This window comes from Spinacia oleracea, chromosome 3 (assembly GCF_020520425.1).
Source record: "Spinacia oleracea cultivar Varoflay chromosome 3, BTI_SOV_V1, whole genome shotgun sequence".
NCBI classification, from domain to species: Eukaryota; Viridiplantae; Streptophyta; class Magnoliopsida; order Caryophyllales; family Amaranthaceae; genus Spinacia; species Spinacia oleracea.
The window spans coordinates 31592647-31620218 of NC_079489.1; the positions used below are offsets into that span (position 1 = coordinate 31592647).

The 27572-nt window shown below is 36.9% G+C and overlaps 3 protein-coding genes across 4 annotated transcripts; all 3 read right to left on the minus strand.

Annotated features, from left to right (window-relative positions):
* Positions 1-1349: 1349 nt before the first annotated feature.
* Positions 1350-6546, minus strand: LOC110788031 (uncharacterized). The gene is made up of 8 exons (XM_056840071.1): positions 6526-6546; positions 5853-5895; positions 5120-5743; positions 4928-5020; positions 4155-4838; positions 3891-4028; positions 3654-3797; positions 1350-1523 (listed from the first exon to the last, which is right to left on the minus strand). The coding sequence occupies exons 2-8, from the start codon at positions 5892-5894 to the stop codon at positions 1365-1367; spliced, it is 1884 nt and encodes a 627-aa protein (XP_056696049.1). The 5' UTR covers position 5895; positions 6526-6546; the 3' UTR covers positions 1350-1364.
* Positions 2274-3344, minus strand: LOC130470280 (uncharacterized). The gene is made up of 2 exons (XM_056840072.1): positions 2494-3344; positions 2274-2413 (listed from the first exon to the last, which is right to left on the minus strand). Exon 1 carries the CDS (start codon positions 3323-3325, stop codon positions 2501-2503), a length of 825 nt encoding a protein of 274 aa, XP_056696050.1. The 5' UTR covers positions 3326-3344; the 3' UTR covers positions 2274-2413; positions 2494-2500.
* A 964-nt stretch (positions 6547-7510) lies between the features above and the next one.
* On the minus strand, positions 7511-27106 carry LOC110788047 (alpha-mannosidase I MNS4). Of its 2 annotated transcripts, XM_021992688.2 has the most exons (18): positions 26856-27106; positions 26339-26477; positions 24709-24828; positions 24496-24588; positions 23680-23766; positions 19861-19951; positions 18584-18639; positions 18270-18342; positions 15366-15475; positions 13650-13700; positions 12055-12143; positions 11893-11974; positions 11655-11768; positions 10935-11014; positions 9443-9578; positions 9007-9077; positions 8597-8849; positions 7511-8210 (listed from the first exon to the last, which is right to left on the minus strand). In XM_021992688.2, exons 2-18 carry the CDS (start codon positions 26459-26461, stop codon positions 7977-7979), a joined length of 1863 nt encoding a protein of 620 aa, XP_021848380.1. In that variant the 5' UTR covers positions 26462-26477; positions 26856-27106; the 3' UTR covers positions 7511-7976. The 2 variants fall into 2 exon arrangements, with proteins under 2 accessions (XP_021848380.1, XP_056696051.1); XM_056840073.1 differs by lacking the exons at positions 26339-26477; positions 26856-27106 and adding an exon at positions 24962-26324.
* Between the last annotated feature and the right edge of the window lie 466 nt (positions 27107-27572).

Consider the following 27572-nt stretch of genomic DNA (forward strand, 5'->3'; position numbering starts at 1 on the left):
TGTGGAGGGAAGGGTCAAATACCTTGAACCCTAGGGAACCACTACTTAATGTACCGAGTGACATTGATTTCAATAATTTCGACACAAGTGTGGGGAATGCAAACTACAGTTGGAGGATTCAGTGTGGTGGCATGTAATGTCCTGGAAGTCTGGCCATTTGCATACTATTATTTCAATGCCATAGTGTTAGCTGTGTGATTGTTTCATATTTCACAAATGTATTGCTTTAGTTATTTTTTTAATTATCCTGTGTGTTTGACATCCTCCTTCAGCCTAATAATTTCTTTGATTTGGTTAGTGTGAATGTAAAAGTGTGATTTGGTTTGTTTAAACCTATGTTTATGTGTTGATTCCAGATTACTCTACAAACAATACACAAGATCACATTTTTCAACTTTCAAATTCAAATTAACGCGAATTAACCACAATAAAAACCCAACTACCGAACTTGATACCGAATTAACCAGCCTGTCGAACGGGTCGGACCTGACTCAGGACTTGATATAACCTTTTTATCCTTTATAACAATAAACACTGCTGAAATGAAAAGTAGTTATTCACTAAATTCATAAACACCGCAAATTTTGATTACTGAGGTCACCGTGTTTGCGTACTGTTTTGTCTAACTCTTAATCATCCAACTTTTGTAGCAACAATTACTAATGTTCGTGTGGTACATATCTGATCTTGTTTGGTACTAAATTTATGCTTGGTACCATGCAAAGCCGGAACAAAGCTCAGGCGCTGTACCAAACTCGTAGATTGTACCCAAACTTTTCTAATAACGGTACCAAACAACCTATTAGGTATCACAACACGTACCAAACTCGTATTGTAAATCTTTAATGCACGATACAAAGCATACCACAAAACTTGCAAAACATACCTGCAAGCAATGAATCCCATCTCCTAGAAATAATGTGAGTATCAAAAGACAACAACTATGATTTAGTTCACGCGTTAAATACATTTCAAAATTTGACCAGATAAGTGTGCAATTGTTTTCTCTGTTAAAAACCCTAAACGTTAGCAGAAGAAGCACGACCAAACATCAACGAACTGGGCAGTGGGTTGCAACGATTTGGGGAAGAAGCGGGCGGCAGGAGTTGAAATCTGAATTCAAGTGAGACAAAAACAGTGCCCTCCGAGCTACATTGATGTCCCCCTGTCCCAAAACAAGTTTGAAAAGACAACTGTAAGTTTATAATGTGGGGGTATAGCACTTACAGTTACAACAGTAGAGGACTTACCACTTGCATCGTCTTTGTAAATGCCCTTGCACTTTCCTGGATAGCCATAAGCATTACTACTCCACACGCATGACTACAAAGCCAAACAAAACATATCAGTAAGACTTAAGGTGGTTACTCGACGATGAAAAGGTAGCATAAACAGTACTTGTCGTTGTAGTCAGGGAAGCTAATGGAGTCCAAGGGCCAAGTATGCATTTGCTTCAACTTCCAAACAAGAGCTGCATTATACTGCGTGTCCCTCCAATGTAGAACGTACTCCACAGCTGCTATCTGGAATGAGGAGACCGTATTATGTTAGTACAATAAACTGAGTGAAGTCAATGTTCTTAAACTCCCACCAAACCAGGTTAAGATACCAATTTTTTAACATCCCCAGAATGCTCGGAAGCAGGATTAGTATACATGCTGTCAATGAACCATATCTTCTGGTCTTTCAGTGCAAAAGCAACACACCACCAATGTCCGTTGTCCACAACTGGAACATGGACCTGGACATGATAATTACAAATTCTTACAAATCGCATACCTGTGTGTCGCGGACAATTAATACACCAAAAACTAAAATAACAAATTGTACAAGGACGTTCCTCAAAAAGAAGACAGATCCCGAACTGACCAAATAGAGAGCAATCATTCAACGTAAAAGGCATGTAGGAACTTATTTCCAAATCCTTAAAATACGGCCTCATCACTCAGTTATTAGTCCGAAAATAGTCAGACACATGTTGTTGGCATATAATCAGACATATAAACATGGAGTAAAAAGACTAATTAGACTTACCACAGATATATCAGCTGACACAATCTTCTGGAGAGGGGTGGACCACTTCTTCAGCAGACCAGCATATGTTTCCCTCGTCTTTAATTTCTGATACTGTAAAGCACAATAACAAAATAACTAAGCAACCTCGTACGCTTACTTTATTGATTTCATTAATGGTGAATATTAGGAGAACATAATATTAGGAGAACATACCGCAAATGAGGAGTCCAGCATGATTCTGCGAGAATTCGTTGGGTATTCCAGAGCCCATTCCCTGTTGTATATGTTTGCAACGGCCCGAACGTACTGGGAATGCACGTACTCCCTAGGACGCACAACCGAGTAGCACATCATCCGATTTGCATCATTACCATCACACTCGATAAGCATGGCCCCCCTGCAAACATAAAATACAGATATGATACAAGTGATTATCATTACATAAATGTACAACGTACATTAGTGTATACAACGTACTTAAGTGTTACATGAGTAAAAGTTGTAGAACGTACTGCTCTTTCCCTTTAGGATTGTATGACTCCACATAAGCTACTACGTCACTCTCAAGTTTTGTCATTCGTACTCGCGTCTGCCGATAGCGTGTTTTTGGGTTTGTTCTCGGAATCCTTAGGATCAATTTCTCCCGTGGTCCTTCTTGGTCATCAGTTTGGAGATTCTCATCAGTGGTGTTCCCTTCAGTGGGGTTATCTTGACTGGTGTTCTCTTCACTGTTCTTATCTTCAGAGGGGTTTTCTTGAGCGATGTTCTCCAAGGGCGATGCTGCAACCGTTCCTTGCACAGGACCATTAGCCGGTCCCTCATCATCGTCATCATCCCTATTATTCGGCCCCCCATCCTTGACGCCACCATCCTGCTCTTCCGGCTCCTCAACATTCTCCTCACCATTGTCTTCACCATCCTCTTTGTCTTCAACTACACCCAGCTGTCTCACCTTCTCCGATGACATTCCATCTGGAAGTGGCCCGTCACCAGCTTGAACCTGTACGTGCTGTTGTGTCTGGTCGACCGGGTGCTTGCTTGTTTCTGGGTCAGTTGCTACTACACCAACATCATCAGCAGTGTGGACCAAAGGTACATCACCGTGGCTGACCGGGTCTAGGGGATTCATAACTGGCACACTCACATGAGGGCCCACAAATACACGTCCCCCATCAGACGGTTGCAACTCCACATCGGAATCGTCATCGGCATCCAACTCTGTAAGCACCTTATTCACAGACTGGTCCAACGGCATAGCCACACCATCAACATCTATCGTCAAATGATCGGTAGCATGATATGACCTCATTCCTCTTTCACGGGATACGCCCCGGTGATCTTGCAATAATGGAGCAAGCTGCCCCATAACCTAAACAGAAAAAAAATGTAAAGTAATTCATGCACACAGAAATGACTCCTCCAGACCTTGGTGAGTACTATTTTTTACTAGTTAAACATATATGCCTGTTTATCACTAACACTCAGTATTTGAAAATTATCCCACTACAAAGAGTACCAAACAACATCAATATCATTCATATGGTACACCTAAAGACATTTATGAGTACTATTTGAAACCCTAAAACATTTTTGGCTATTAATCCATAAAATTGAGGAAATCGTTTAACTTCCCATACCATCTCTGTGACCTCCTGAGCTAGGGTGCGTCTCCATTCTGAAGAAGTCATCTGTGCTACCATCTCAGCAACCTCTACTGCGGGAGACCGTCTACCCTCCCTGCCGTAAAGGGGATGAGGATCCCCGTACACAACATCAACAGTCTGGAAAGATTATAAAAGGAATAGATTTCAGCCAGATTAGATAATACAAAATTTAATATGACAAATACGACCAACTAACAACCAGTTACCCACCGTAATCCTTCCATAATCTTCACTCGCTTTCCTATCCCGATTCTTGGCCTCATCCACTTCCTCCTGTGTCCAGACTTTGATCCTGGGAAACTCATCCCATCTCACAGGATGCCTGCATAAATGGTCTAGGTAGAAAATCTGTAAAACAAATCCACTTTCAGATAAGGCACTGTAATAGAAGACAGGATACTAACACCACAACAATAACAGTATTAACCTTTTATATAATTTAATACATTAAATATTTCAGTAAGATAGACGCACCAGCAAAAACAACACACAACCACCAGTCCCAGCGGCATACCCCTGATGGTCTATCTTCCGCTGACAGGCGTCTCCGTAGTCTAAAAGCCATGTGTGACAAAACTCACACCAATTGTACAGTGATGCATTCTTTGCCACGGAAACTGCACCTAGCAATTTTAAAGACATGTTACCCCCATCGGTAGAAGGACATAAAATCTGCCCCAGCAACACAATCATGAAATTTTCCATGAACGAGGCCCTATCACGCTGATTAGCCAGGGGCTTTATCTTTCCTTCACCGTCAACCGGCCCTGCCAATTCCTTTACAGATTTGGCTATGATTATTGTGCTCTTTGAGGTTGATGTATTCTTTTCACCATACTTGAGGGCCATCGCTTTAAGGGTGCCTGGAGGAAGATCAGACTCCTTCACTGGCACCGGAAGACCGCTGTTCTGGAATCCGAATACATATTCCCAATGGGAAGCAGTTATCGGCAACACATGGTCGTCCCCTCCCACAAGGTAACTGTTACCCCCATCCAACCGGGACATCAGCCAGTAGCACAGCTGCCTAGGTAGCTTGGATATTTTCAAATCCAACATCCCCCCGAAACCCATTTTCCTAACGCAACTTCTCCTTGACTCATCAAAAGCAGCAATAATCTTAGAAAATGCATCCGTGCGACAGATAACGCTTGGTTGCTACACATAATAGTTTAAGTAAAAATAAATTAACTGACAAAACCTAATCAAAATACACAATTCATCTTTAAATAAAGGATCAATAGTACCTTCCGGCCACAATTAGCCCGCTGAGTAGCAACTACCACGTCGTGAAACTTCGCATACTCACCCCTAGACAAAGGATGTTTGGGAATCGGTACCTAAATATGAAAAAAAACATTAGCATCAACTACGTAGAAAAAACATTATTATACCATAAAAATCCTTAAAAACAATGAATAAATTTCAAAATTAAATACCCGCACAAACATCCTCCTGTTATTCCCTCTGATTGCCTTCTGTTTTGCAGGGGGCTTTCCTTTTGCTACCCCTGTTTCATCAAACTTCCTACCCATCTGCTTCATCGCAGGAAGTACCGTCTTCTTCACAGGTCTCCTTCCCTCGTCAACATCATCATAATCCTCTCTACGCCTCTTCCGCATCATCTGCAGATGTGCCTTCTTCTTCAAAGCATTCTGCCCGACCTCCTTCCAACTCTTCCCTCTTTTCTGAACGCGAACAACAACATCCTCTCCTTCATCTTCATACCCACCATCCATATATTCACCGTCTTCGTCTTCTATATCTTCTTCCTCCTCTACTTCATCGTATGAAATAACCCTCCTGCTTTTAGCAGATTGCCTTTTCTTTGGCGCACGTTTCACTGTTCTCTGGCATAATTCATCCTCGAATTCTTCGTCCTCATATATCTCATCCTCATATTCATCATCTTCAACATCTTCATATGCATCCCCGTCAAAAACAGATTCTTCACTGTCATCCCCAGACAGCGATCGCCCTTCCTCATCTTCTTCCATTTCTTCATCGACGACAGGGTCTTTGCCCTTTAGCTTACTATTCCGAGCAACTTCCACGCGTTTTTCCTTAAAAACAATATTGAAATACATATCTTGTTAATAAACGTATAACAATATACATACTATCAATTATCAGCAAATACGATACACTCATAAAATGAGCAGTGACACTCACCCTAGGTTTGCTGCTGCTACCACTTTGTCCCTTGATAACCATCCTACAAATACAATTTTACCAATCATTATACCATGCATAACTTCGATATAACAGTACCAAACACATTGGTAATTTAGGTTTGGTACCAAAGAAAATACCAAATCATATATCCTTTACCTAAATGTACCAAAGTATGTAATATTTTCCATTTGGTACCAGATCAAGTACCAAACAACAATAAAACAAACAAAGGTAGTTTTAAAAGCATGCCATCACACGAATTAAACATTAATCAAGCACCCTTCATACCAGTTTAACTTTACCTAAACGAAGGCTTATCAAATTACTTAATTCGACTAGGAAAGTAATTCAACAACAAACATCACAGTATAAAATTCGCATAATAACCACAAATTAACCACTAATTAACCCCAAAATATGAAAAGCCCATAAAAATAGCTACTTCATCACTAAATTAAATATACACACTTAAATTTCCATAACAAGAGCTACTTCAAGTAATTAGAACATAATTGTGAAAAAAATTCACTTTCAATTCATCAGCAACACAATTGTCAAACAAAATGGTGAAACCCTAAAAATCAAATCAGCCCCAAAAAACTGTGAAAACATAAAATATTACCAAAACAAGAACTAAACATCAATTCATACAGAAAAAAATTAACTTCACCTGGAAAAGTTGAGCAGTTCGTTAGTTAACAAATATCACCGATTATAATCGCCCTGGCAAACACCCTTTTTGGAAGGTATGAATTGGAAACAGGTCACGAAGTGGCTAACCTTCTAACGAGAGACTGACAATTTGGGAAGTTCTTGCCGGAGAATTTGGAGGGAGAACAATTGAGCGGGAGAGCACGCAAGGAGGAAGAAGACGAAAGAACCGTATTTTGGAAAGAAACTGTAAAAATGAAACCCACCTGATTTTTTACATTACATTAAATTAATAATCAGTAAATTATAAAATAGAAATAAAAGAAAAACTGAATTTAAAAAATAAATTTGAAATTCAAATTTTGGAACAGATTTTTAGAGAGAGAAGTTGAAAATATCTGAAGTTGTAATTAATGGTGGGCCACCCACCTTTACTCCACTTAAAATTACCAACATGTCCCTAGTATACCATTGTTATGGTATACCCAGTATCGATTTAGACAACCTCCTAACAAAAGACATACTTGCCAAAAATGTAGAAACTTTTTCTAATTGTTAGAGTTACTAATGTTGGAGGGAGTAAAATTGCTGGGGATAATGCAGATGGGTCTGAGCGGGATCCGCCATTTGGTAGTTAAGCTGACCGGCGGGGCCGCCTTACAGCCTGGGTTTTTGCAACATTAAGCTTACCAGGATTTCTCATTTCTGTCAGACTTTGAGTCTGTTTTTATTGTTTATGTAATTAACTTAATACATTTAAATATAATGAAATGTAAAACAATTTCAGACCCATTTTTAACCTGATAAAAATAGTTCCAGCAGAAATCTACTGACCACTATGAGATTTAATTGAGAGCTTTATAGAGCTATTTCGAGCAATAATAAGATAATACTATCTCCAAATTATTATGCCAAACAATCTAGTACAAGTGTATTCTTACAGCCTTGCCAGGCATTAATTTGCAGCGAATCGCTTTTTTGGAGCTGCCAATAATACAACTGCCTGAATTGATGCAAGTCTTTGGCTATACTTAAAATGTATTCAATGTATCAAAAGTTATAATCTGGTATATACAATTGAACATTTTGCAAACCAAAAGCAGAGACTAACAACAGTTTACATCATAAATAGACAGTTCCCTGACATCTGAGTTCTTAAAACTATTACAGGCCACAAATGAAGCTATTACCTATAAGAGATACAAATAAAATTACAGTTCCTTGATTCTGTCGGGCTCTGGTGTATGCTTCGGATGATTAATCTAAAATCTTCAGTCAATGGATGTGTGAAGGATCTGTTACAATCGGCATTTTACAAGTACGGGCACAAATTTCCCCAGTGCTCATGCTTCATTATGAAATTGCAGTCACTCCTATTTCACTTGGAAAAGAAAGCTGCTCAATATTCTGATGCTTGGACCTCTATTAGTAATTTAATGCACATTGGTATAATAATCATCCTGCTATTTGTTATTGTTCAGCAGACTGATTATCCATCTCAGTTTTGCTCGATTCCTCAAGAGACCCATTATTGTTTTCCACATATGTTGGATTTGCATCAGAAGATATCACCACTACAGGACTCTTATGAGATGCTACGTTAGCTTCCCTTTTATCTACAGAGCTAACGTCCTTTGTCTTAAATTGAGGTTCGAAATATGTTACCCCAATCTTTTGTCCATGAGTTAGTCCTCGACAAAGCCCCTGTAAAACGTAAAGGAAGTTTTCAACAAGAGGAAATTTTAAAAACCTAGAGGGCTGAGGAGCGGGGTTCCAAACTACCACCTATGCAATGCATTATGCATAGATCTCACTGTATAAAAAAACCAACTTCAGATAAAATACCTTGATCTGTACGCAATAACCACACTTTTGAACAAGTTGGCAAAAGGAGAACTAAAATAAAAAAAATTATCTAATAGTTTATCTAAAGACGGATCAACAGCAATAATCCTATAGGCACACCCGCACACCCAATTCACTAAGAAGCATGTGCATATACAAGAGCCTGAAACACAAGCTTTAAACAAGTATCAACTAAGAAACATGTTGTATGAAAACACAATGTTCAGAACAGAAACCACACCAACCTTCACCAACCCCGAGCCTGAACTCGCCTCCCTATCAGGTAAGGCGGATAACAATGCAGTGGGGCCCCAGCCTTGATGGACTCCACTACCATTTGCTTCTTCGGATTTTCTGGAGATAACGGGAGAGTGTAGTTCCTGCCTCAAGCTGCTATTATTGCTCCTACAGTATGCACCATAATATGAGCAATGTTCACGTACTAGGGATATTTGAGGGGTTGCAGGCAGTAGGTGGCCTTCAGTGCTGAAGATATACCTGCAAAGGAACAGATAAAGAAAAATAAACAATCAAACATAGAACTGGAAAATGAACCCTTTCCGTTGGAATTAGCTCCCGACCTCCAGTCCCCCGATTAATTGAATCAAGTGCACAATAACCTGAATCCATGGCATATTGGCTGATTGGCACTTACTTATATGGTCCACTTTCAACAAGATTATCCCCACCAACAGCCAAATCAAATAGCAGCCACAGATATTTAACCTGTGCATCAACGTAAATTTCACTAAATAAGGAATAAAGTTTCACAGAACCAAACCAGCAAATTAAACCTGATCCAAAATATATCATGCAATACATCAGATACCGCACTTCTAGAAGATCACCATGACACAAAACAGAATATTATTGTCATATCTTGATTATCTCAATATGATTACCCAAACAACACACTGGATAAACAGATTGACACAATAGACTGATATTTGGAACATCTTAGGCTAGTATATGTAATATAATGCTGGAAACCAAAATCATTATGCACATGAGCATAGCAATATGATTCAAACATACAAAGGGGGGAATAAATACAAGAATATATTCATTTATTAAATATATACAGCACTTACAGTTTCAGCTAGGAAAAAGCTCTCCATGTGATCTTCTCGCTTGTGATCCTCAACATCAGTTATATGACAATATCCACAGGGGCATCGGGCCCCATATTGCAAGCTGGAAACAATATCACGTCCTACATCGAGATACCTTCAAGCACAAAACATTTTGGGATGAAACAAGCGCCAAGAAACATAACTACAACAATGGTTACCTCACCAAATAAAAAACTATTTTATTACACACATAATACTTACTCCATATGTCCCCGATTAGTTTTTACACTTTTCTTTTTCATGTCTCAAAATTAGTTTTTACACTTCTATTTTAGGAAAGGTCCCAATAGTATTTAGCACACATCTCTTCCCACTACTGTAAAGTTAAAGCCCCACATTCTCTCACATTCAATTATTGTAAATATACCCCATTATCTCTTATCATATCTACTTTTCAATAAAATAAACACTCCATTATTTTTATCCCATCTAACTTTTAAGCAAAATAACAATTGAAAACCAAACAATAACTTATCACCTTAAAATATGTGCTATGTCAAAAGACTCAAAACTAATCTAGGACGCACGCACTCAGGGAGTTATACATGATAATTATCACTTAACTGCAAAAGATGCCTTAAAAGTACTCTTTGGAGCAAACAAAAGATTTTATTTTTTACAGTAGTATTGCACATAGCATAACTAAAAAGGTCATGTGAACCACCTTATAATTTACAAGTGAACCCATACAAAGCAGGCTTCAGTTTTATTTTTAGTTTTTCAGAAAGGACCTTTTCTTCAAAGAATAAAGAAGAGAACACAAAGCTACAGGACAAGATCTCAGAATATGTCCCTTATTAAAAGTTTGTCCCTTGCAACTTTTTTGATAAGAAAAAATCTTTTATTAAAACTGGACAAGTAACAGTAAGACTTAAAGTACATTAACCAAAAGGGTTTATCACTCTGGGCTACCGAAATAGAAAATGCAGGAACTTATAAATTCATGTGGTCTTTTGATGATATAGAGAATCTAAGGGGTTTATCACTCTGGGCTACAGAAATAGAAAGTTGTGTGCATTTCACCTCCTTAAGCCCATCATATGCAAATGTCTTCAATATTGAAGTAGTGTCGTTGAATGAATGTACAGATTATATTATGGAGTATTACGAGTTTTCAATTAGTTGCAAGTTACGGAATTCATCAAGGATGAAGGATGAAGATTAAAGGGAAACGAACTGGGGTAAAGTAGATAGCAATCCAACAAATAACATCAATAGAGTTCATAAATCACTTGCATAGATCTATGCTTCACTATGCAAGCAATAGTAGTTACAATTACCAAGAAAAGCAGTAGCCATTTTTTCAAAAATAAAGAAAGAAAAATCAAAACTCCTGGCATATTAGAAACAAAACAAAGAGAAAAAAACAAGTGTTTTCCTCCTGAAACAAATATCAATGATGACACTTGAAGACGAAAAAAGAAGAATAAATTTAAGGGCAGAAACAAACCTGGTATCTCTGGTAGCTTTGTAAAGCCAATATGTACTCTCGGCTAACTCTGGACGCAGTGGATAGCTTTTTTGACCTTGCTGGAATTCAAAATCCGAAATCAGGCCACCGCATCATACACTCCTTTCCCAAAATATGTTCCTCTTAACTTTTCGCTTGCTTAATAAGGATGTCATATGACTAATACACTTTTCTCTTACTATACATGAAATATCCGATCAAAGCCTCCACTATTCTTAACAACAAAATATTGAAGGAACATATTTGAGAATACATTTAAGTTAAATGCATAGGGAATTAAACAGGAACTTCTTTTTGGAAGATCACAACATAGTAATAGGAACTCCAGTGTAAGATCCGGGCAGAAGTGTAGTACTTCATACTTGCATAAAAGGAAGTATGACACGGAAAAGAAAAACACAAAACTAGGTAGGTATCGATGTTTAGAAGGGGATAGATAGAACTGACACAATTATAGAACATGAGTCCTGTATACATTTTGTTGCATAATTGGTAAACTGTGAAAAATTTATAATTCAACTAGAAGAGCCCCCAAAGCAGTGGTGCCAGAGAAGAAATAGCTGAATACCTTTTCCCGGTACAACTTTAATGTAAATATGCCCACAATCCATGAACAAAACCAATTTTATAAAATCACAAAACATGCTAATACAAACAGTTATCAGGGTTGATTTAAGGGAAGAACCTTTAAGAATTTACCTGAACACTTAGGGTAGCCAGATTAAAGCCTTCAGGGGTGAATCCATATCTTTTCCAGACACTATAGAAAGCAGCATGTGTACGAATAGCAGGATCAACATCTCCAGCTAAAACCTTTTTAATATAAAAGGGATAAATTCTTTTTGCCAAATCATCAATGCAACTTCAAGTTGAAGAAGGCTTATGCCACTTCTTTTTATAAGTAATCCATCCTTGTCTTTAAGAAATAAACACTTACCTGCAAGCCAGGCCAGAATGCTTGTAAACTATTGAATAATGGCCATACAATAGCAGCGGAATCCATATTTACTTCCACATACCTACAGGGATTTCCACTTCAAGTCAGAAATGCTGGTAAACCAACTAAGGAAGAATGATATCGGATCTTGTAGAGTAGTACCAGGGATCAGTGAAGAGGTAGCGCATTACAGCCCCATAAGCTTCTTGAAACATGAACAGATGTTCCTCGTCCCCAAACAGTAAGAATGCCTGACAATCATGGTTGACCATTAAGCGTATATCATGGTTGACCAAGAATTATCAAATTTAGCAACATTTTCCAACAAACATAATCATTTAACTGGTGTACAGGAGCACATGTGATTCAGTTCCATCATGCATTATCAATATACTTTCAACAAGAAACAAACATTCGAAATGTTTTATCGGTGATTGTATGATTATAATGCTGCACAACATACACCACGGACTAAAACATACTGAGTAAATCTTATCAAACATGATAAAAAAAAATGACAACAATGTGTATTAATAAACATGGATTTTTTATTTCACCTTGAATATCAGAATGGGCCGAATCAGGAACCAGAAATTTGAAGATGGTAATTTGCCAATAGAAAATGGCAGTTGTGTCCAGAAGCGTAGGAAACTAATGGACAAATAGAGTTCAAAACTCTAATGCCTGTGTGCCTAGGGCTATACGTCTGCATAAGGTTTAAAATTTTACGGCTAGAAAGACATTTCAATTTTTGATTACGTTTAACACCAGGTCCCTTGAGGAAAGCACCTAACTAACATCACTTCAGCCCCGTATTCCTGTGATACCACATGTCCACGATCAATACATAGGACTTTCAAAGGCATACATCTCTATTCTATAGTTCACTCATGCGGGGGCAAACTGATACAATTTTTGAACCAACGGACAATCTTTAAATTATTGTTCGTAGGTATGGAAGTTGCACACGGTAATCCTTGAACAGAATCTGTACTTTGTACCCCTAGGTAAACCTGTGAGGCTGCAACTTAAAAAAAATATCCATGATTACCAAAAAAATTCCCTGATGATAAACAAGATTCCTAAAAGTCATACGAATGTGTGACGTCAACAAAGAAATAAGCCAGACCACAGCAATAGGGAAATGAGAAGGTGATAGAGAAACATGACTATTAGCAAATGGTCATTTCAATTTGCACTTCTAGTACCTAATGGCTGGTTCATATTTTTATTCTGTCAAACCAAAAAATATCTAAGCAGGATTACCTAATTTATATCATCCACCACCTCACTCATGAACCACAATTTTGAATGTTGCAAATTGGTATGTGGTGCATGGTACATTGGTGAACCTATGGACTAGTATAGAAAAACTAAGTGATAAATTTTGTTCCCATACACATCTAATATATCAGAAGGTCCAGAACATATCGCTTTCCATGTGTGCTTGAGTTCTAGACATCCTCAAACCAGATGGTTACCAGGTGAGCAAACTCAAGGACTCAAGGTAATTGCATTGAATATCCCAAGTTCGTAAGTTCACCACATACAAGAGATGAAAATGCTAATCAAATAATTTTGTTCAATCATTTAACTTTAATGATGCCAACAGCTCAAATTGATGAATATTCATTTGGTTAACTAAAGATTTTAGGCGAAAGACAAAATGTTGCTAAAAAGTGTATGATCAGAAGAACCCATTTGAAGAAGTAGGGGAAGAGAAAAAGAAAATCAAAGAATTCATTCTTTACACCAACCTTCAGAAGATATTCATAAAATGAATCAATACTTGTTCCGATTCCAGCATCCTGCAAAGGAAGAACGTAATCAACATGCTGCAGCCAGTTCAGTTCCCTTCCAATAGATATCAAACAGAGAAATAGCACTCAATACAGCATGCAAAAGTGGATAGAAAGAGGTAAAAATCAGCAAGGGAAGCAAATGTTTCTGCCGCAAAGACTATCTTGTTGCTAACAAGGAGCCTTAACCCTGGTCTAAGGGAGTGACAAAAAACACATACCGGTATTTGCCAAGTAAGTCATACAGCTCCGGAGATTGTGCAGGGACCCAAACTAGGCCTCCTAATCTTTGCACTTATGCGAAAAGAAAGGAAAAGGGGCAGTGGCCTAATAGATTGTAGCTTACATATTTTTTAAGTTTATCTAAAATGCTGAAAGGAGACAATTTTCCTCAGAATTTGCAGTTAGAAACCTTTTGAAATGTGACGAAGTTTCTCAGTTTAAGTGCCATTGGCCAAGGAGACAAGGACGACTGAACGATGCATTGTCCCAGCTGATACATGATTTGAGGAACGAAGCCTTTCCTTTTATTTTAAAGGTTAATTAGGAACGTTGAAAATCTCCCAAGTCCGAATAATACATGTCATCAGGGTCATTGAACATACAGGTATACATAATTTCCTTGATGTATTTGAGAATCTAAGTGAAACGATTGAGATTTGAGAGTGTCTGTCCCAACAGAATCAAGAAAAACAGATCAACATTGCATAGCAAGAAGTTTCTCCATAACAGTTCTAAACAGGGTTATTTATTAACTACATATTTCTTCTCTCCATGCCTTTGAAGGATTGTAAATCGATTAGCTAGAGAGAGGAGCATTACTCCTTGCCAAGACTAATCAGCGTAATAACTCATTGATGCGAATTCGCCACACATTTATCTTAAGTCTTTCTCATTCATCTCCTAATTTCCCTTCTCTTCTTCAATCTCCTCAACTCCTCCCTCTCCGCCTCTGTAAATGCTTCTCTTCCTAATATCTCCACCGGGAGAAGCATATGGCTTTATAATGAACTGAGTGATACAGATATCAGTGACTAGTGACTCCCCTCACTCCTTCAAGAGATGCGTATATGTGAGGAAGTTCCATCAAATTGTTCATATACAACAAAAATTGAGATCAATTACTGCAGAATTTTTCTAAGAGCATGCTTCTCTATCTGGATGAACTGCATGCTGCATAAGCTCCTAACAAGGAAGCATTTGCTGAGATATATATCAATGAACGCAAAACATACAATATTAACGTCAAATACTGGGGGAAAAGGTTATAAATGGCAACATAAGCTATTAAGCTTTTGTGCTGATGAATCCCGACAAACAGAAGAAGCAGCTACCAAGATTAAAATTTCAAGCATCTTCCACAACGGTACAACACATACAGATATTTTAATTCTTCACCTTTCATATTTCCTCCATTCTTATTTAGTTGACACATTTCCATAGTCACGTTTTCTAATGCACATTTTTTATCATTAATATCTTTAATTATGTAAAAGAAAAATTATAAAAAGTTGATACTTTGAAAATATTTATCAAGACGAATTTCACAAGATCTCACATGACTATATTTTACCTTACGCATAAATAACAAAATCCGGTCAAAGAAGGTGTATGAATAGCGCTAAAGTCATATTGTGTCAACTAAATAAGAACGGAGGAAGTATATATTAATACCTTTTGTGTCCATTCACCTGTAAAGACATTTATATGAGCACCAACTAAATTGATCTTAGAACGGCAGGCCCATAGTCCACGAACAGCATTTTTAGTGACTTGCTCAAACACTGCATTTAACAGAATGAAGTTAGCTACAATTGACACGTAGATGGGCTCCTTTAAGAGAACAAAATGACTGCATTAAAGATTCATGGTTTAATATACCAACAATCCATAGGATGAATAAACTTAAAACTGAACAACTCGTTGCAGAACACTTTTTGACCTTCCTTCCTTTAAAGGTGGGTGGTTTTAGTATAGCATTGTAATGCCTATAATCATTGTTTTTACACAACTACACCATGATAACGCCTATACACTCCTCATATAATACTTTGACACTTATAATGGCACGAAGTTTTAGGAGAACGTTGATGTTTGGTTATAAGTTGTTAATTTATTGAAAAGGTAAATATGATAGGAGTTTGTAGGGTATTTTTTCCATCGAATAAGAGTGTGTGAGAGTGAGACCCTAACTTTTTTTTTGGAAAAGAGATGGGTATTGAAATAAAGTATTACTAGGATCATTCCCAAAATAGAACTACAGAAGTGTAAAGAGTATAATGAACTGGATGAAAAAGGCAAGCGTTAAGAGTATTATGGGACAGAGGGGGTAATGTTTAGTTGAATGAAGATGATGTTGGGAACATCAAACAATTGTTTGATTGCTCAACATGACTCCCACATAAATTTCACGAAGCACAGGATGAAATCCAACAAGTATGCTTATGGTTGAGTTTTTCGTTTCCTAGAAAGTAAATGATAAAGTAATAACCAACAAATCTCAATAATTCATAATTAATATTCATTTTCATAGGCAAGCCCGCAAAATTATAGTTGTGAGACAACCACGGCGTTACAATCAGACTTATAGTGGTTGTGTCTCGTGTGCAGCGCACTATTGTGCCTATTGTTAGCAAGAGTGCAAGCCACGTGCAGGATTTGCGACATTAAGTGTGCCCAATAGGAACAGTCTATGCAAGTATCACAACTATACCAATCTGTTAATAGATGGGAAGTTGTCAAACACTCCCTCCGTATTTTAGTATGAGTTGCAGTTCTAAAAGTGGCCGTACTTTTAATATGAGTTGCAGTTTCTATTTTTGGTATTCTTTTACATTTTAATAATATAGTTCTCTTCTCTCATCATGTCCACTCTCACCTATTTTATTATTTCCCACTTACTTTTACATTCTTTGAATAATTTAATGCCCCCATTATCTTTTCATACAATTGTTTATTCCCCAGTAACCCACTTGCATTTTATTTTAATAATCAACTCACCCTTCTAAAACTTTGTGCCGGTCATATTGAAAGTCATATTGAAATACAGAGGGAGTATCACTGATAGATATTTATTTTATTCTCAAATATTATAATATAAATCATCACGAACTCTTAAAGAAAGTACTAAACGAATTCAGAGTAAAAAAAACTAAAACAGAGCATCACGTAACACATTAAACATGGGGACAGCAACCCCATGGCCTATGGATTGAATATCTATCGTGGCAAATAAATATGCCCAAAATGTTGTTTTAGTTTGACTCTTCAGGTTACCTCAAAAGCCCAAGATGGATACTCCACACCATGACTTCATTTCAGAGTTCAGACCATAAACGTCCATGTTTTAAACTACATTAAATGTCCTGACACACGGGGTAAGTACATGTATCAGATACAAGAAGGTGAGTTTGAATAGCATAACCAAAATGAGACTAGTCCCAATGACATTGACAAACATGATACAATAATCAGCAACAACAATTCCAGTTCCTGGCCAACTACTTTAGCGTCTTAAAAGCTTCCTTCATTTTTACCCTAGCCTCTTCAAAGAGTTTAAATTTCTAGAATAGGCTATGAAATGTTGCTGCTACTTTATCAATGACAGAATGACCGAAATCCTAGGACAATAAAGACATCAGCTCAAATCAATAATGTTTTCAACAGTATAGAAAAATAACAAAAAGACGGTCATAAGTAATAAATGAGACCTATTATTTCGGTCATAGCCACAAAAAGTGAAGGTCATTCAACTCTTACACAAGTTATAGATATCAAGATGAAACAATCTTCACTCTCTGAAGCACGGGTACTGCTGTTTATAGAGGTATCCGTACCGGGTACCTCTTCGGTACGGGTACGGTGCGGGTACCTCTAGGAAACGTACCGGATTCGTATCCGAAAATTGGGTACGGTCAACTAATATGGGTACGGTCAACGGTTGAAGTGGGTACGTTTTGGATACTTTTCGGGCTAAAAATATAAGTACGGAAGTACCCATTTAAAAAAAAGGGAAAATAATCATATCAGGCCCTTCTCTCTTCTCCCTGTCTCCTACCTCTCTGCTCCAACGGTCACATCTAACCGGCGATGATGTCGTGTTCTTCTACTCCGGCGAGGTCGACATCTTTATGCTCCTGCTTCTTTGCTGATATATGTTTGTTTCTTGTTGTTTAATGCTGCTACTGTCCTTGTTGCATGAATTAGAATGTCTTTGTTGTTGTATGAATTATCTGGGCTGACATTTTGTCAAAGCTGACAATTCTTGTGGTTGATTTTATTTGTTAATTTTTTTTTTTTGGAACTTTTGCCGTACCCTTGCCGTATCCGTTTCTTGAAATTTTAATTTTGCCGTTTTCCGTCCCCGTATTTGTCCCTGTACCCGTTTTCGTGCTACCTAGTCTTCACTAGCACAAGGAACATTTTTGCAACATACTTTCTCACTCAATTCATTATGTAACCAAACTTTGAGTTTCTATGTTCTGTTCTTTCAGGACAACTAAGTTGAATTAATAAAATTAATAAATTACACAAATTAACTAGAAGTTTGCAAGGTGTGGGTACTAATTATTTGCTTACCAGGATTATTTGTTAGGCGGCTTAAAATACCAAATTCCAAGGTCAAAGTTCCACCACCAGCTGTCGATGTTATCTGAAGCAGCCCATGAGTCACCAAGATTCATATATGTAATCAAAACAGTGAAAATACAATCATGAAAGGTGGAAGTTGCAAGGCCATAAAGATTATAAAAGTTAGTAATCTGCCAAGAGACTATGAGATTTAAAGGCAGGATCATTCAAAACCAATGGTTATCTACAACATAGACACAAGGCATAATATACAATCATGTAACTAAATGAAAAAGGAGCATGGAAGTGCAAGATGACTTTACCTTACTTTCATTCTCATCTACTCCATCCAGTAAATTTACAGATCCAAATGGAATCCCTGAAATAATGTGTAAAGTAATCATGATAGGGAAGTACATGGTTTCTCAGGTTTCTTAGTGAAGGGAGAGAGTGATCACGAATAAGCAATCTCTAATTTAGCAAACAAAGTAGGCTCCATTATTCCTTTCCTCTACCTCTTCCCTTCACTCAGACATAGACAAAATAGTTTCTACCAGAGCCTTCCAAGCCCATATACAGGCAAAACTACTCCATGAGAACGGCTGGGAAGAATTTATTTACTGAAAAAACTAGCATCAAAGTCCCAACATGCACATATGCATAAACACCCCACCCCAAACAATTGAAAGTTGCCTCACAGACCAAGAGAATCCTTATTTTCTGTCGCCACCCAAAGCCTGCATACTTCATTTAACAAATAAAAATTCTGAGAGTAAACCTGATTTTCTCCAACTAACTCATAGAACCTTATCACCTCAAGGTCTTTTATTGCTGTTAATTCCATATATACCACAATTTTATGCGAAATCAGCACCCATTCTAAAGAAGATCTTCGACCACGTTTTAGCACAAGGTGGTTGAGTGATATGCATTGATATATTTAGACAGAAGGTCAAATTGAGACCTCCTTTTATATTTTAGAAGTTCATACGAAATTTCGTGGAAGAAAAGATTTGTTCAATTAGGCAAAAAGGAAATGCATAAATAAGGGAAAAAACCAAGATCTATGATAGCTTTGAATGTTTGCTCTGAGTGAATCTCTCTCCCAGAGCAAAGCCCTTTCGCTCCATTACTTATGTAACTCAGTTTATTATAAGTCTATTCACTAAACATACAAAAACTAGCAATCCACTTGCACTCCTTACGGACCGTTCAAAACCCATAAAGCTACCAAAGTAGTGTCAAAGCTATGCTTACCTTTCATAAAAGTACTATGTTTTGTCAAGATCGGCTTCTATACAAAATAACAACATTTTCTTACTTCTTAAGAGTGTGCTTAGGCCAAAATCTTAACAAAACATGAAGGTCTCATTCTGTAAGTTAATTAAGAGATAATTCTTCAGGACTACAGTGACAAAGTACACATTTTATTATTTTAATGAGAGACAGTACAGTAGGTACATACCACCATCAACAATAGTGTTATTTTACATTCAAAAGTGTTGCATGATTAGCAGCAAAGTCTTAAAACTAGAAAGGAACTAGATGGCCAAAGCATTTAAAATGTAAAAAGGGGACAAAGAAACTGAAAAATTAATACCTGTAGGTGTGTCAAAGGCAGGCAACAACCTGTAGGCAAGATCCTCAGCTAAATGCAGTAATTGGTTGTCGTATGATGGAATTCTCATTCCCTGCAGTTAATGGGGACCAAAATCATCAATCATATAATGATGCAAATATGCTATGGAAAACTCTCTTTTTTCCCTGATTTAGTTTCCCATCGCAGTGGGGAGATGGGAGTGGGACAGGGAAAGGAAGGAAGTGGATGTATATAGAATTACGACTTCACTACTTGAGTTTTTACTTCCTTCAAGTATGGGGGAGAAGTAGAATATAGTAATACTGGCTCTATATCCAGATAATAAAGAATTCTACTCATTGTCTTTTTCTCATCTTTTTCTCGTCCTTTACAGGAAGACATTTTACTACTGTTTTCTTTTGGTTATGAATTGGGCATAGGAAATTGGGATGGCGAAGGAAAGCAAAGCATTAAATTTTTCTGTTTAATAAAAAAATCATTTCTATATTTCAGCAGGGGTATACTAGCTTTCAATAACTCATTAAATGGTGCAAACTGCTCCATAAGAAAGAGACTGAGAAAGTCCAATTTGGAGCTCTTTTTATTCATGCTGCTGGAAACAGCTTCGTGTTTCTACATTAGCTGAAGTTACTTCAATACCTGCTTGGCCAAATTTAAGCTCTCTGGGCCTAGAAGCTTTCCAGAATCTAGGCCAATGGGCTCTTAGTACACTTATCCTCCTTTTAATCCATCAAATGGATTCAATCAGTCGATTGAGTATAAACCAGGATTAGGAAAACAAGGTAACCAATCCCATTTAATTCCCCTAGAGAGAAAGAAGTCCCTAGGCTCTGGGGCCCAGATTGATATCTGGTCAGTAAGAGAACCACATCCAGCACTTGTAAATTTAGAGGTGTCCTCGGTCATCCTGAAGATTTGGGCATTCTGCTAATCCACTTATGACGTTCATGAACACAAAAGGAGCTTAGTTTCTCCAACAGCTAACCTACATCATCAGAGAACTCTTCTTTGTGCAAAGGGATCATCCCCCAGGCCACATTATCGTGAATTTCCAAGATAACATGTCGGACTTGGAACGTGCTTCCACCTCAATATAACCATCTCTAGTTCTCTACTCCTTCTCAGACATATCTGCTAGAAGAAGCGTTATTTCTAGGGAAACACCAATTTTCCGCAACACCTTCTGCTGTTCATCCTAACTCAAAAGGGAATGCTGGAGTTTCCATCACCAGCATCCATAGACATCCTAAACCACTACCAAACTGAGAATGACCAGCGCTAAAGGATTAGTAAAATGGAAATATGGAATAAAGCCTTTCCCAATACCAGCATAACATTAATACAGGAACTTAATGTATACAGAAAGGCATCACCTAACTCGATAGGGCTCCTGAAACCTAGGCATAAGGCAAGATACAGAAGTGGCAAAATTTCCAAAAAAATAAAATGCAGTCATCATTTTCTTTATATAATACTCTAATTCATAACTTACTATTAAATTCAATAAAATATAACTATTTCATACAAGTTAGCGCACACTCTACACTATTTTACTACAATACACAGAAAGATATAAGATTCCTGACTTATCTTTCAATAATGTGCTTTGGAACCTACATGTAATACCCCGTGTTTTTATGATTTTACAGATGTATTTATTATATTTATAAATCCTTTTAAAGCGCATTTTATTTTAATAATTATTTAAATGTATTTAATTAAAGTTAGAAATATTTTAATATTTCTAATTAATGGAAATAGGCGAGCTATTTCTATTTTGAGAAGAGAAAATAATTTAAAAAGGAGCTATTTCTATTTTTAATTAGAGTACACCATTTAAATTTATTTCAAGGACACACTATTCTTTTCCATCATTAAACTCCTTTTGGAGAAGCTTATAAAGACCTCACCAAGTCATGAAATTCATGACTAATGATAAACTTACTTTTCAAGTAAGCTAAACACCCAAAACCCTAACCCTCTCTCTTTTTTCTTTTTTCTCTTTTCTCTTCTCTCCCGCGGCCTCTCCTCACCTTCGGCCCGACCACCGGCGACGCCGCAGCCTTACTGCATCCGCGTCGCCGCCATCCTTTGCCGCTACACCGCTTCCGTGCCCTAGTGGCAGACCGGTGAGTTTTCTCTCTTTTTTTTGCAAGTTTTAAAAAAAAAAATTAAAAAAAAAGAAAAAAAAGGAGTTCTTTTGTTAATTGTAATTAAAATTCAGATTATTATTGTTGATTTTGGATTTTAATTATATTATTGTAGAGAATTTTCAGATTATGTTTTATATTATAAAGCATGGATTTTAGCCCTAAAACTATTGATTATGTTTATGACTAGGGTTTTGAAAGGAATTATTGGGATTGATTATTTATTATTTAAGGAATCAACAAAGTCAAAAAGGACCATATTACATGAAACATTCTGTCAGACACTCAGACCAATATACTCCTAACAAAGTCAAAAAAGACCATATTACGTCATAAAAAAAGAATCAACATCTTGTTCTCATTGTGCTTCACTCGTTGACAATCATCTAACCCCAAGTCCCCAATCTCTCACATTCCTCATCTTTCTCTTCATCCCTCTCAATAGCTCAGATGGTAGGATTTTTCGGTGTTCGTTGCTACGCTGGTTCTCGGAAACAGGGAGAAAATGGCAATTTAAGGCTATACTTTTAAGGTGGATGAGAGTTGTTGAACTTTTCCGGCGAAAGTGGTCGAAATTATGCCATTGATTTGTGGTCATTGGTGAAGATATTGGATTGCATGCATAAATTTATTCTTCGTTAGCTTTGAATCTGATTATTTTTTTGGATTTGTATTGCAATACCTTCAATTTCTCTTTGATTTACCAATTAGATTTTTGTCTGAGATCGGAGGTGGTGATGTTGATGATGGATCTCGAAGGTTGTGATAGAAGAATGGTAGAATAGTGTTGGTGTTAATTTTGCATGGAACTGGACCGGTGGCGCCGTGGCGGAAAGTTGGAGTTTCTTGGAGCCTTGGAGAATGGAGGTACTTTTTGGGTCTCCGGTGAAGATAGGAAGAAATAGATCAAAGAGCATGAGACATAAGTTTTTTCTCACTTTATGAGTTTCCTTTACTATTTTTCGGGGCGCAAACAGTTGTAAAGTTTTTGTGTGCTTGTTAATACTTTTTTAGTTTTACTAATAATGTGTTAAAAAATTAGTTATGGTAACGATAATATATAATTATTCAGCAAATTATTTTATTTTTAAGAAAATGATTAATCAAAACTCTAAAGTTATAATGGGGCAAACAATGTAAAATAGTTTTTGTTTCTTAGAAGTATTCCTTCAATTTTATTGCCAAACAATTTTGTTTCTCATAACCTCTCTGCAATTGCAGGGGTAAGGTTGCGTACGTCCGACCCCCCTTACCCCTCTTCTTGCGGGAGCCTCTTTGAGGCAATGGGGTAATGATAATGATAAGTGTTTCTCCAGTTTCAACTACTTCCAAGAAACATAAGCTAATTCCAAAAGATTGGTCAAAAAGACCGTGAGAAAACACGCCCATACAGTTTTTACAATAAGAACTATGGAATCTCCATAAAAGTATTATGCCACAACATATTCTTCCGAACCCCACAAAACAAAATCATGTCGAAACTCTGAAGTTGTCCTAACAAAGTAACCGGTATAATCCTATTGAATTCACGAAATCAACAGAACTTTATAATATCACTAAAAATGTTTTGGAACTTCTTACGAAGTATTTCTTTACAAATTATCAAGAACGCAAATAAATGGAAGAAGTTCCAACCACGCAACCAATATAAGAGAAAAGAATAAAATACCGTAGCATAATCACTTGCAATAAGGTGGGCAGATAGCAAACCTCCAAGAACTCGAATAGTTGTTTCAAAAACAGACACTGTTTTGTTCTGCATATGTTACCAAAGAAGACCAGAATTTAAAGTTTGTAATAGAACTCTAAATCTTAGAGCAAAATTGATGGAAACATTGAAGCAGAAAGAATCATAATAAGTTTGATATGGGACCATGAATTATCATGTGCAAGATCGACAATTTTAAATTGCCACAACACAAACAGTAAGATAGGGGGGGAAGGGTAACCTATTGTGAGTCCAAGGGGAAAGTAAACTAATTACATAACCCAAATGTAGTACATACTAACATCACGGCCAATATACAGTTTTGTTTTGTTTATCCTCATTCAAGTCTCAAAAGTAGGCCAAAATATTTTGTTTAGGCAGCATAACAAGGATAGAACTCCATAAAGACAGGAAATATGCCACATTCACTAGGTGGATGATAACACTGTTCATAATTCGACATTTTTCAATAGCCAAGCCCTAGAATTATACATCAAGAGCAATTTATTCATCTAATGCTTCTCATCACCTTCCATTTGTTTAATTCTCCTTCCATGCTTCCCTCATATAAATAAAAAATACAAATAAATCTCTCCCTCTACATTTAGTACCTTGCAACCTTGACTTGTTTTTAGACCTAAAATAAGTGACTGATTTATCAAAGAGGAATACTAACACCGCTGCTCATCTAGTTATTTTTTCTAGGTTTTGGGGAAAGACAAGTTCCATAAAAACCAAATACAAGTATAATTTTAATACAAATTATTACCAACTCACAATGTCAAATCGAAGGTTCTTCCCAAGCCATTCAACAGAAAAAGCAAAACGCTCTTTATCACCAAGTAAAGCCAATGTGTCGAGGGAGTCAATCTACAATCCAAGGGGATTTCAAAGTGTCGGAAAACCATTACAGGAGGAATATCATCAACTTCTCCACGAAGTAGAAATCAAATATTAGCATCTGGAGTGCTGGAGATTACATAATCATACCAAAGTTAAGGCATAACCACCAAGAGTATCTTCCCCGTCACATGACAAGGGTTTTAACTCATCCCGTGGAAAAGCATGCTTCATGTATCCATTAAATGCATGGAAGAACATCTCCTCAACCTAAAATAGAACATTTTGATCCCACATGTAGCAAACTCAACATCAAAGGAAACAACTGTAAAGAAAAAGATATAATACCAACCGAAACATTTGTCACAAATAAAAAGGAAGCAAGAAAAGATAAAGAAACAACCTGTACTTCATCGTGCTAAAGTCAGAAAGCAGCCCAACAAATAGCTCATAGGGAATAGTTACAAAGGTACATTTAAAGCCCTGGGTTATTAGTTAAGGTTTTGACAGTAAATAAGATCATTTTACTGCTATTAAAAGCATTTTATAATGTACACAAATTTTGTAACGAATTGTTAAGTATAACTTGTGATAGTACCTCTGCCAGAGATGGAACATGCTTTGTCTATTCTAACAAGACAATCAGAAAGTTAGTAAGTCTAGTAATATCAATGTTTCATATTTAATGCTTTTGCTTGCTAAATTCAATAAGGGAAGCATCATTGAGGATTAGCATCAATAGGATAACAATTCAAATCCATAAAAAGAACCACATAAAACTGTTTAAAAAATAGTGCTTAAGTTATCATATCAGAATCAAATAAGGAGTAAGCAACCAACAACAATAAACCTCCAATCCAAAGTCCAAAGCTTCTCCAAAAGTACATAAATGCTTGAACAACAAAGACATTATGATGCAATCAATCTTATCTCTCACAGTCACAACACTAAGCCGAATCAAAAATAATTCTCAGAGAGAACCTTAAATCATCTGATTTATATTTTAGTACCCATAGACCATCACTGTCCTTGTTTCAGTCTTTCAGAGTCATAACAAAAACTTGTATTTCTTCTTCTAACAACATACTTCCTCCGGGGTTTTTTACTTGCACCATTTTCCTTTTATGATAGTTGCATATTAGTTACGTCATTTCAATTTATAGTGTATTTTCACATGCTTTTTGGTGTGTTCACATACTAAATACCCACTTTATCCTTGCACACATTTCACATTTACCATTGTTACCTAACCTTTCCCCTCTCTTTTGGTTGTTATCATATGGGCAATTTTAATATCTACAATTTTTCTTAACTTTTGTGCCAAACCCAAATGGTGCAAGTTAAAAAAAACGGAGGAAGTATCTGATTTATATGTGGCATTGAACAGTAAAACTAATTCACCAGTTAAATAAAAAATTGAAGAGATGGTGTTTCCAATATTTAGTGTACATTGTAGCCTTGTAGGTGGTAATGTGGTATCAAGCAAAAAACAAAAAAAAATCCCTCGGTTGGACATCGATATCTAACAGCATCTAGATTCACAATTTCAATCAACGCAGTAATACATTCAGTCTAGAGCAAACATAAAAAAGAATCTACACTTGAGCACTCAAAAGTCAAAATGCTGCCCAACAAATAGCTCATGGTGAATAGTAAGGACTAAGGATGTAACAGTTAGAGTCAAGGGTTTCTTTCCTTGGATATTTATATATTACACACGAATGTTAACAAATATTAGAGAGGATAGGAAACTATAATTTTAATTTTCAGGAAAAAGTACCTCATCTCTGAGCTGCCTAGCTTCATCTGGAGTAACACTTACTGCACGACTTTTTCCAATGAAAATTCCACCTACTAATATCAGAATGCATAAGTATAGCAACCACGAAACTGATCCTCGCATGACTTTTGGGTCACTCCTGAAGAAAAGGTGTACAATAAGTCCACCAAACTGAACTAAACATTCCCATCACAAATCAAATATATTTTCATTCAACACATCAAATCCATGAATAAAATTCAGCAGAACAGCCATCGAGTACTTCATCTCCTTTCTATTTCCTAATGCACATAAAATCCAACTGCCAGAAGAACACCCAATTCACCCTCATTCAAATTACAAATTTTCAGTTTCAGAGGCTTTTCTATCAATCAATTCATAAAATGTAGCAGCCAAATTCACCAAAGTCAGGTTAGCTCATCGTTTTCATAAATTCACAATTCTGTGCGACTACAAATCACAAGCATAGGGCCTTAGAGACTATGAAGCACGGAAAAGCCAAAAAATCACGACTTACCGTTTCCGAACGTCGGGGAAAACGGGAAACGCGCGCCGAAACCGTTTCAGAAAAATGGAGACGTGTTTGAAACTGAATTCATCCCGGAAACGAATGGGAAACGAGATTTCAATCTAATATTCACGTTTCCCAACCAAACTTGCTGATTGTATCAAAAGTTTTTCCGCCAGAAAACTGAAATTAGGTTGAAGAAGATAGGTTGAAGAAGATCTCAGTTACTCTGTATTTCACACTTTTTTTTTTTTTTTGATAAAACAAAACTCTGTATTTCACACTTGGATAGCCTATATTCGAAACCGTGCTACAAATTTGGGCCTGGCCCAAGTAGACAAATGGAAATACAGTTCAGCATATTTTGGAATAAGTGTTTGAAATCATCCAACTCCATATTTGATGTTTGGTTAACTATTTTTATAAAATTTAAAATTTGGGGACCCACCTTCAAAATCCCTATGGTATCGAGTTCTCATACTCAAGGGCGAGGTGGGTATATGGAATTATATTAACTGAAAATAAAATCGACAGTGCAAACTCGATCAAACAAACACCATAACAGCCTAACTAATGTTACTCCACCACCGTCGCCGCCCAAGCTACCAAAAAAATCAATATCATAAAAATTATACTACAAAGTTACTACCCTATCGATTCGCCATCAAATCGTCAATTCTACCTAACGCCACCATCAACACCCCCGTAAGAACCCAAAATAACGAA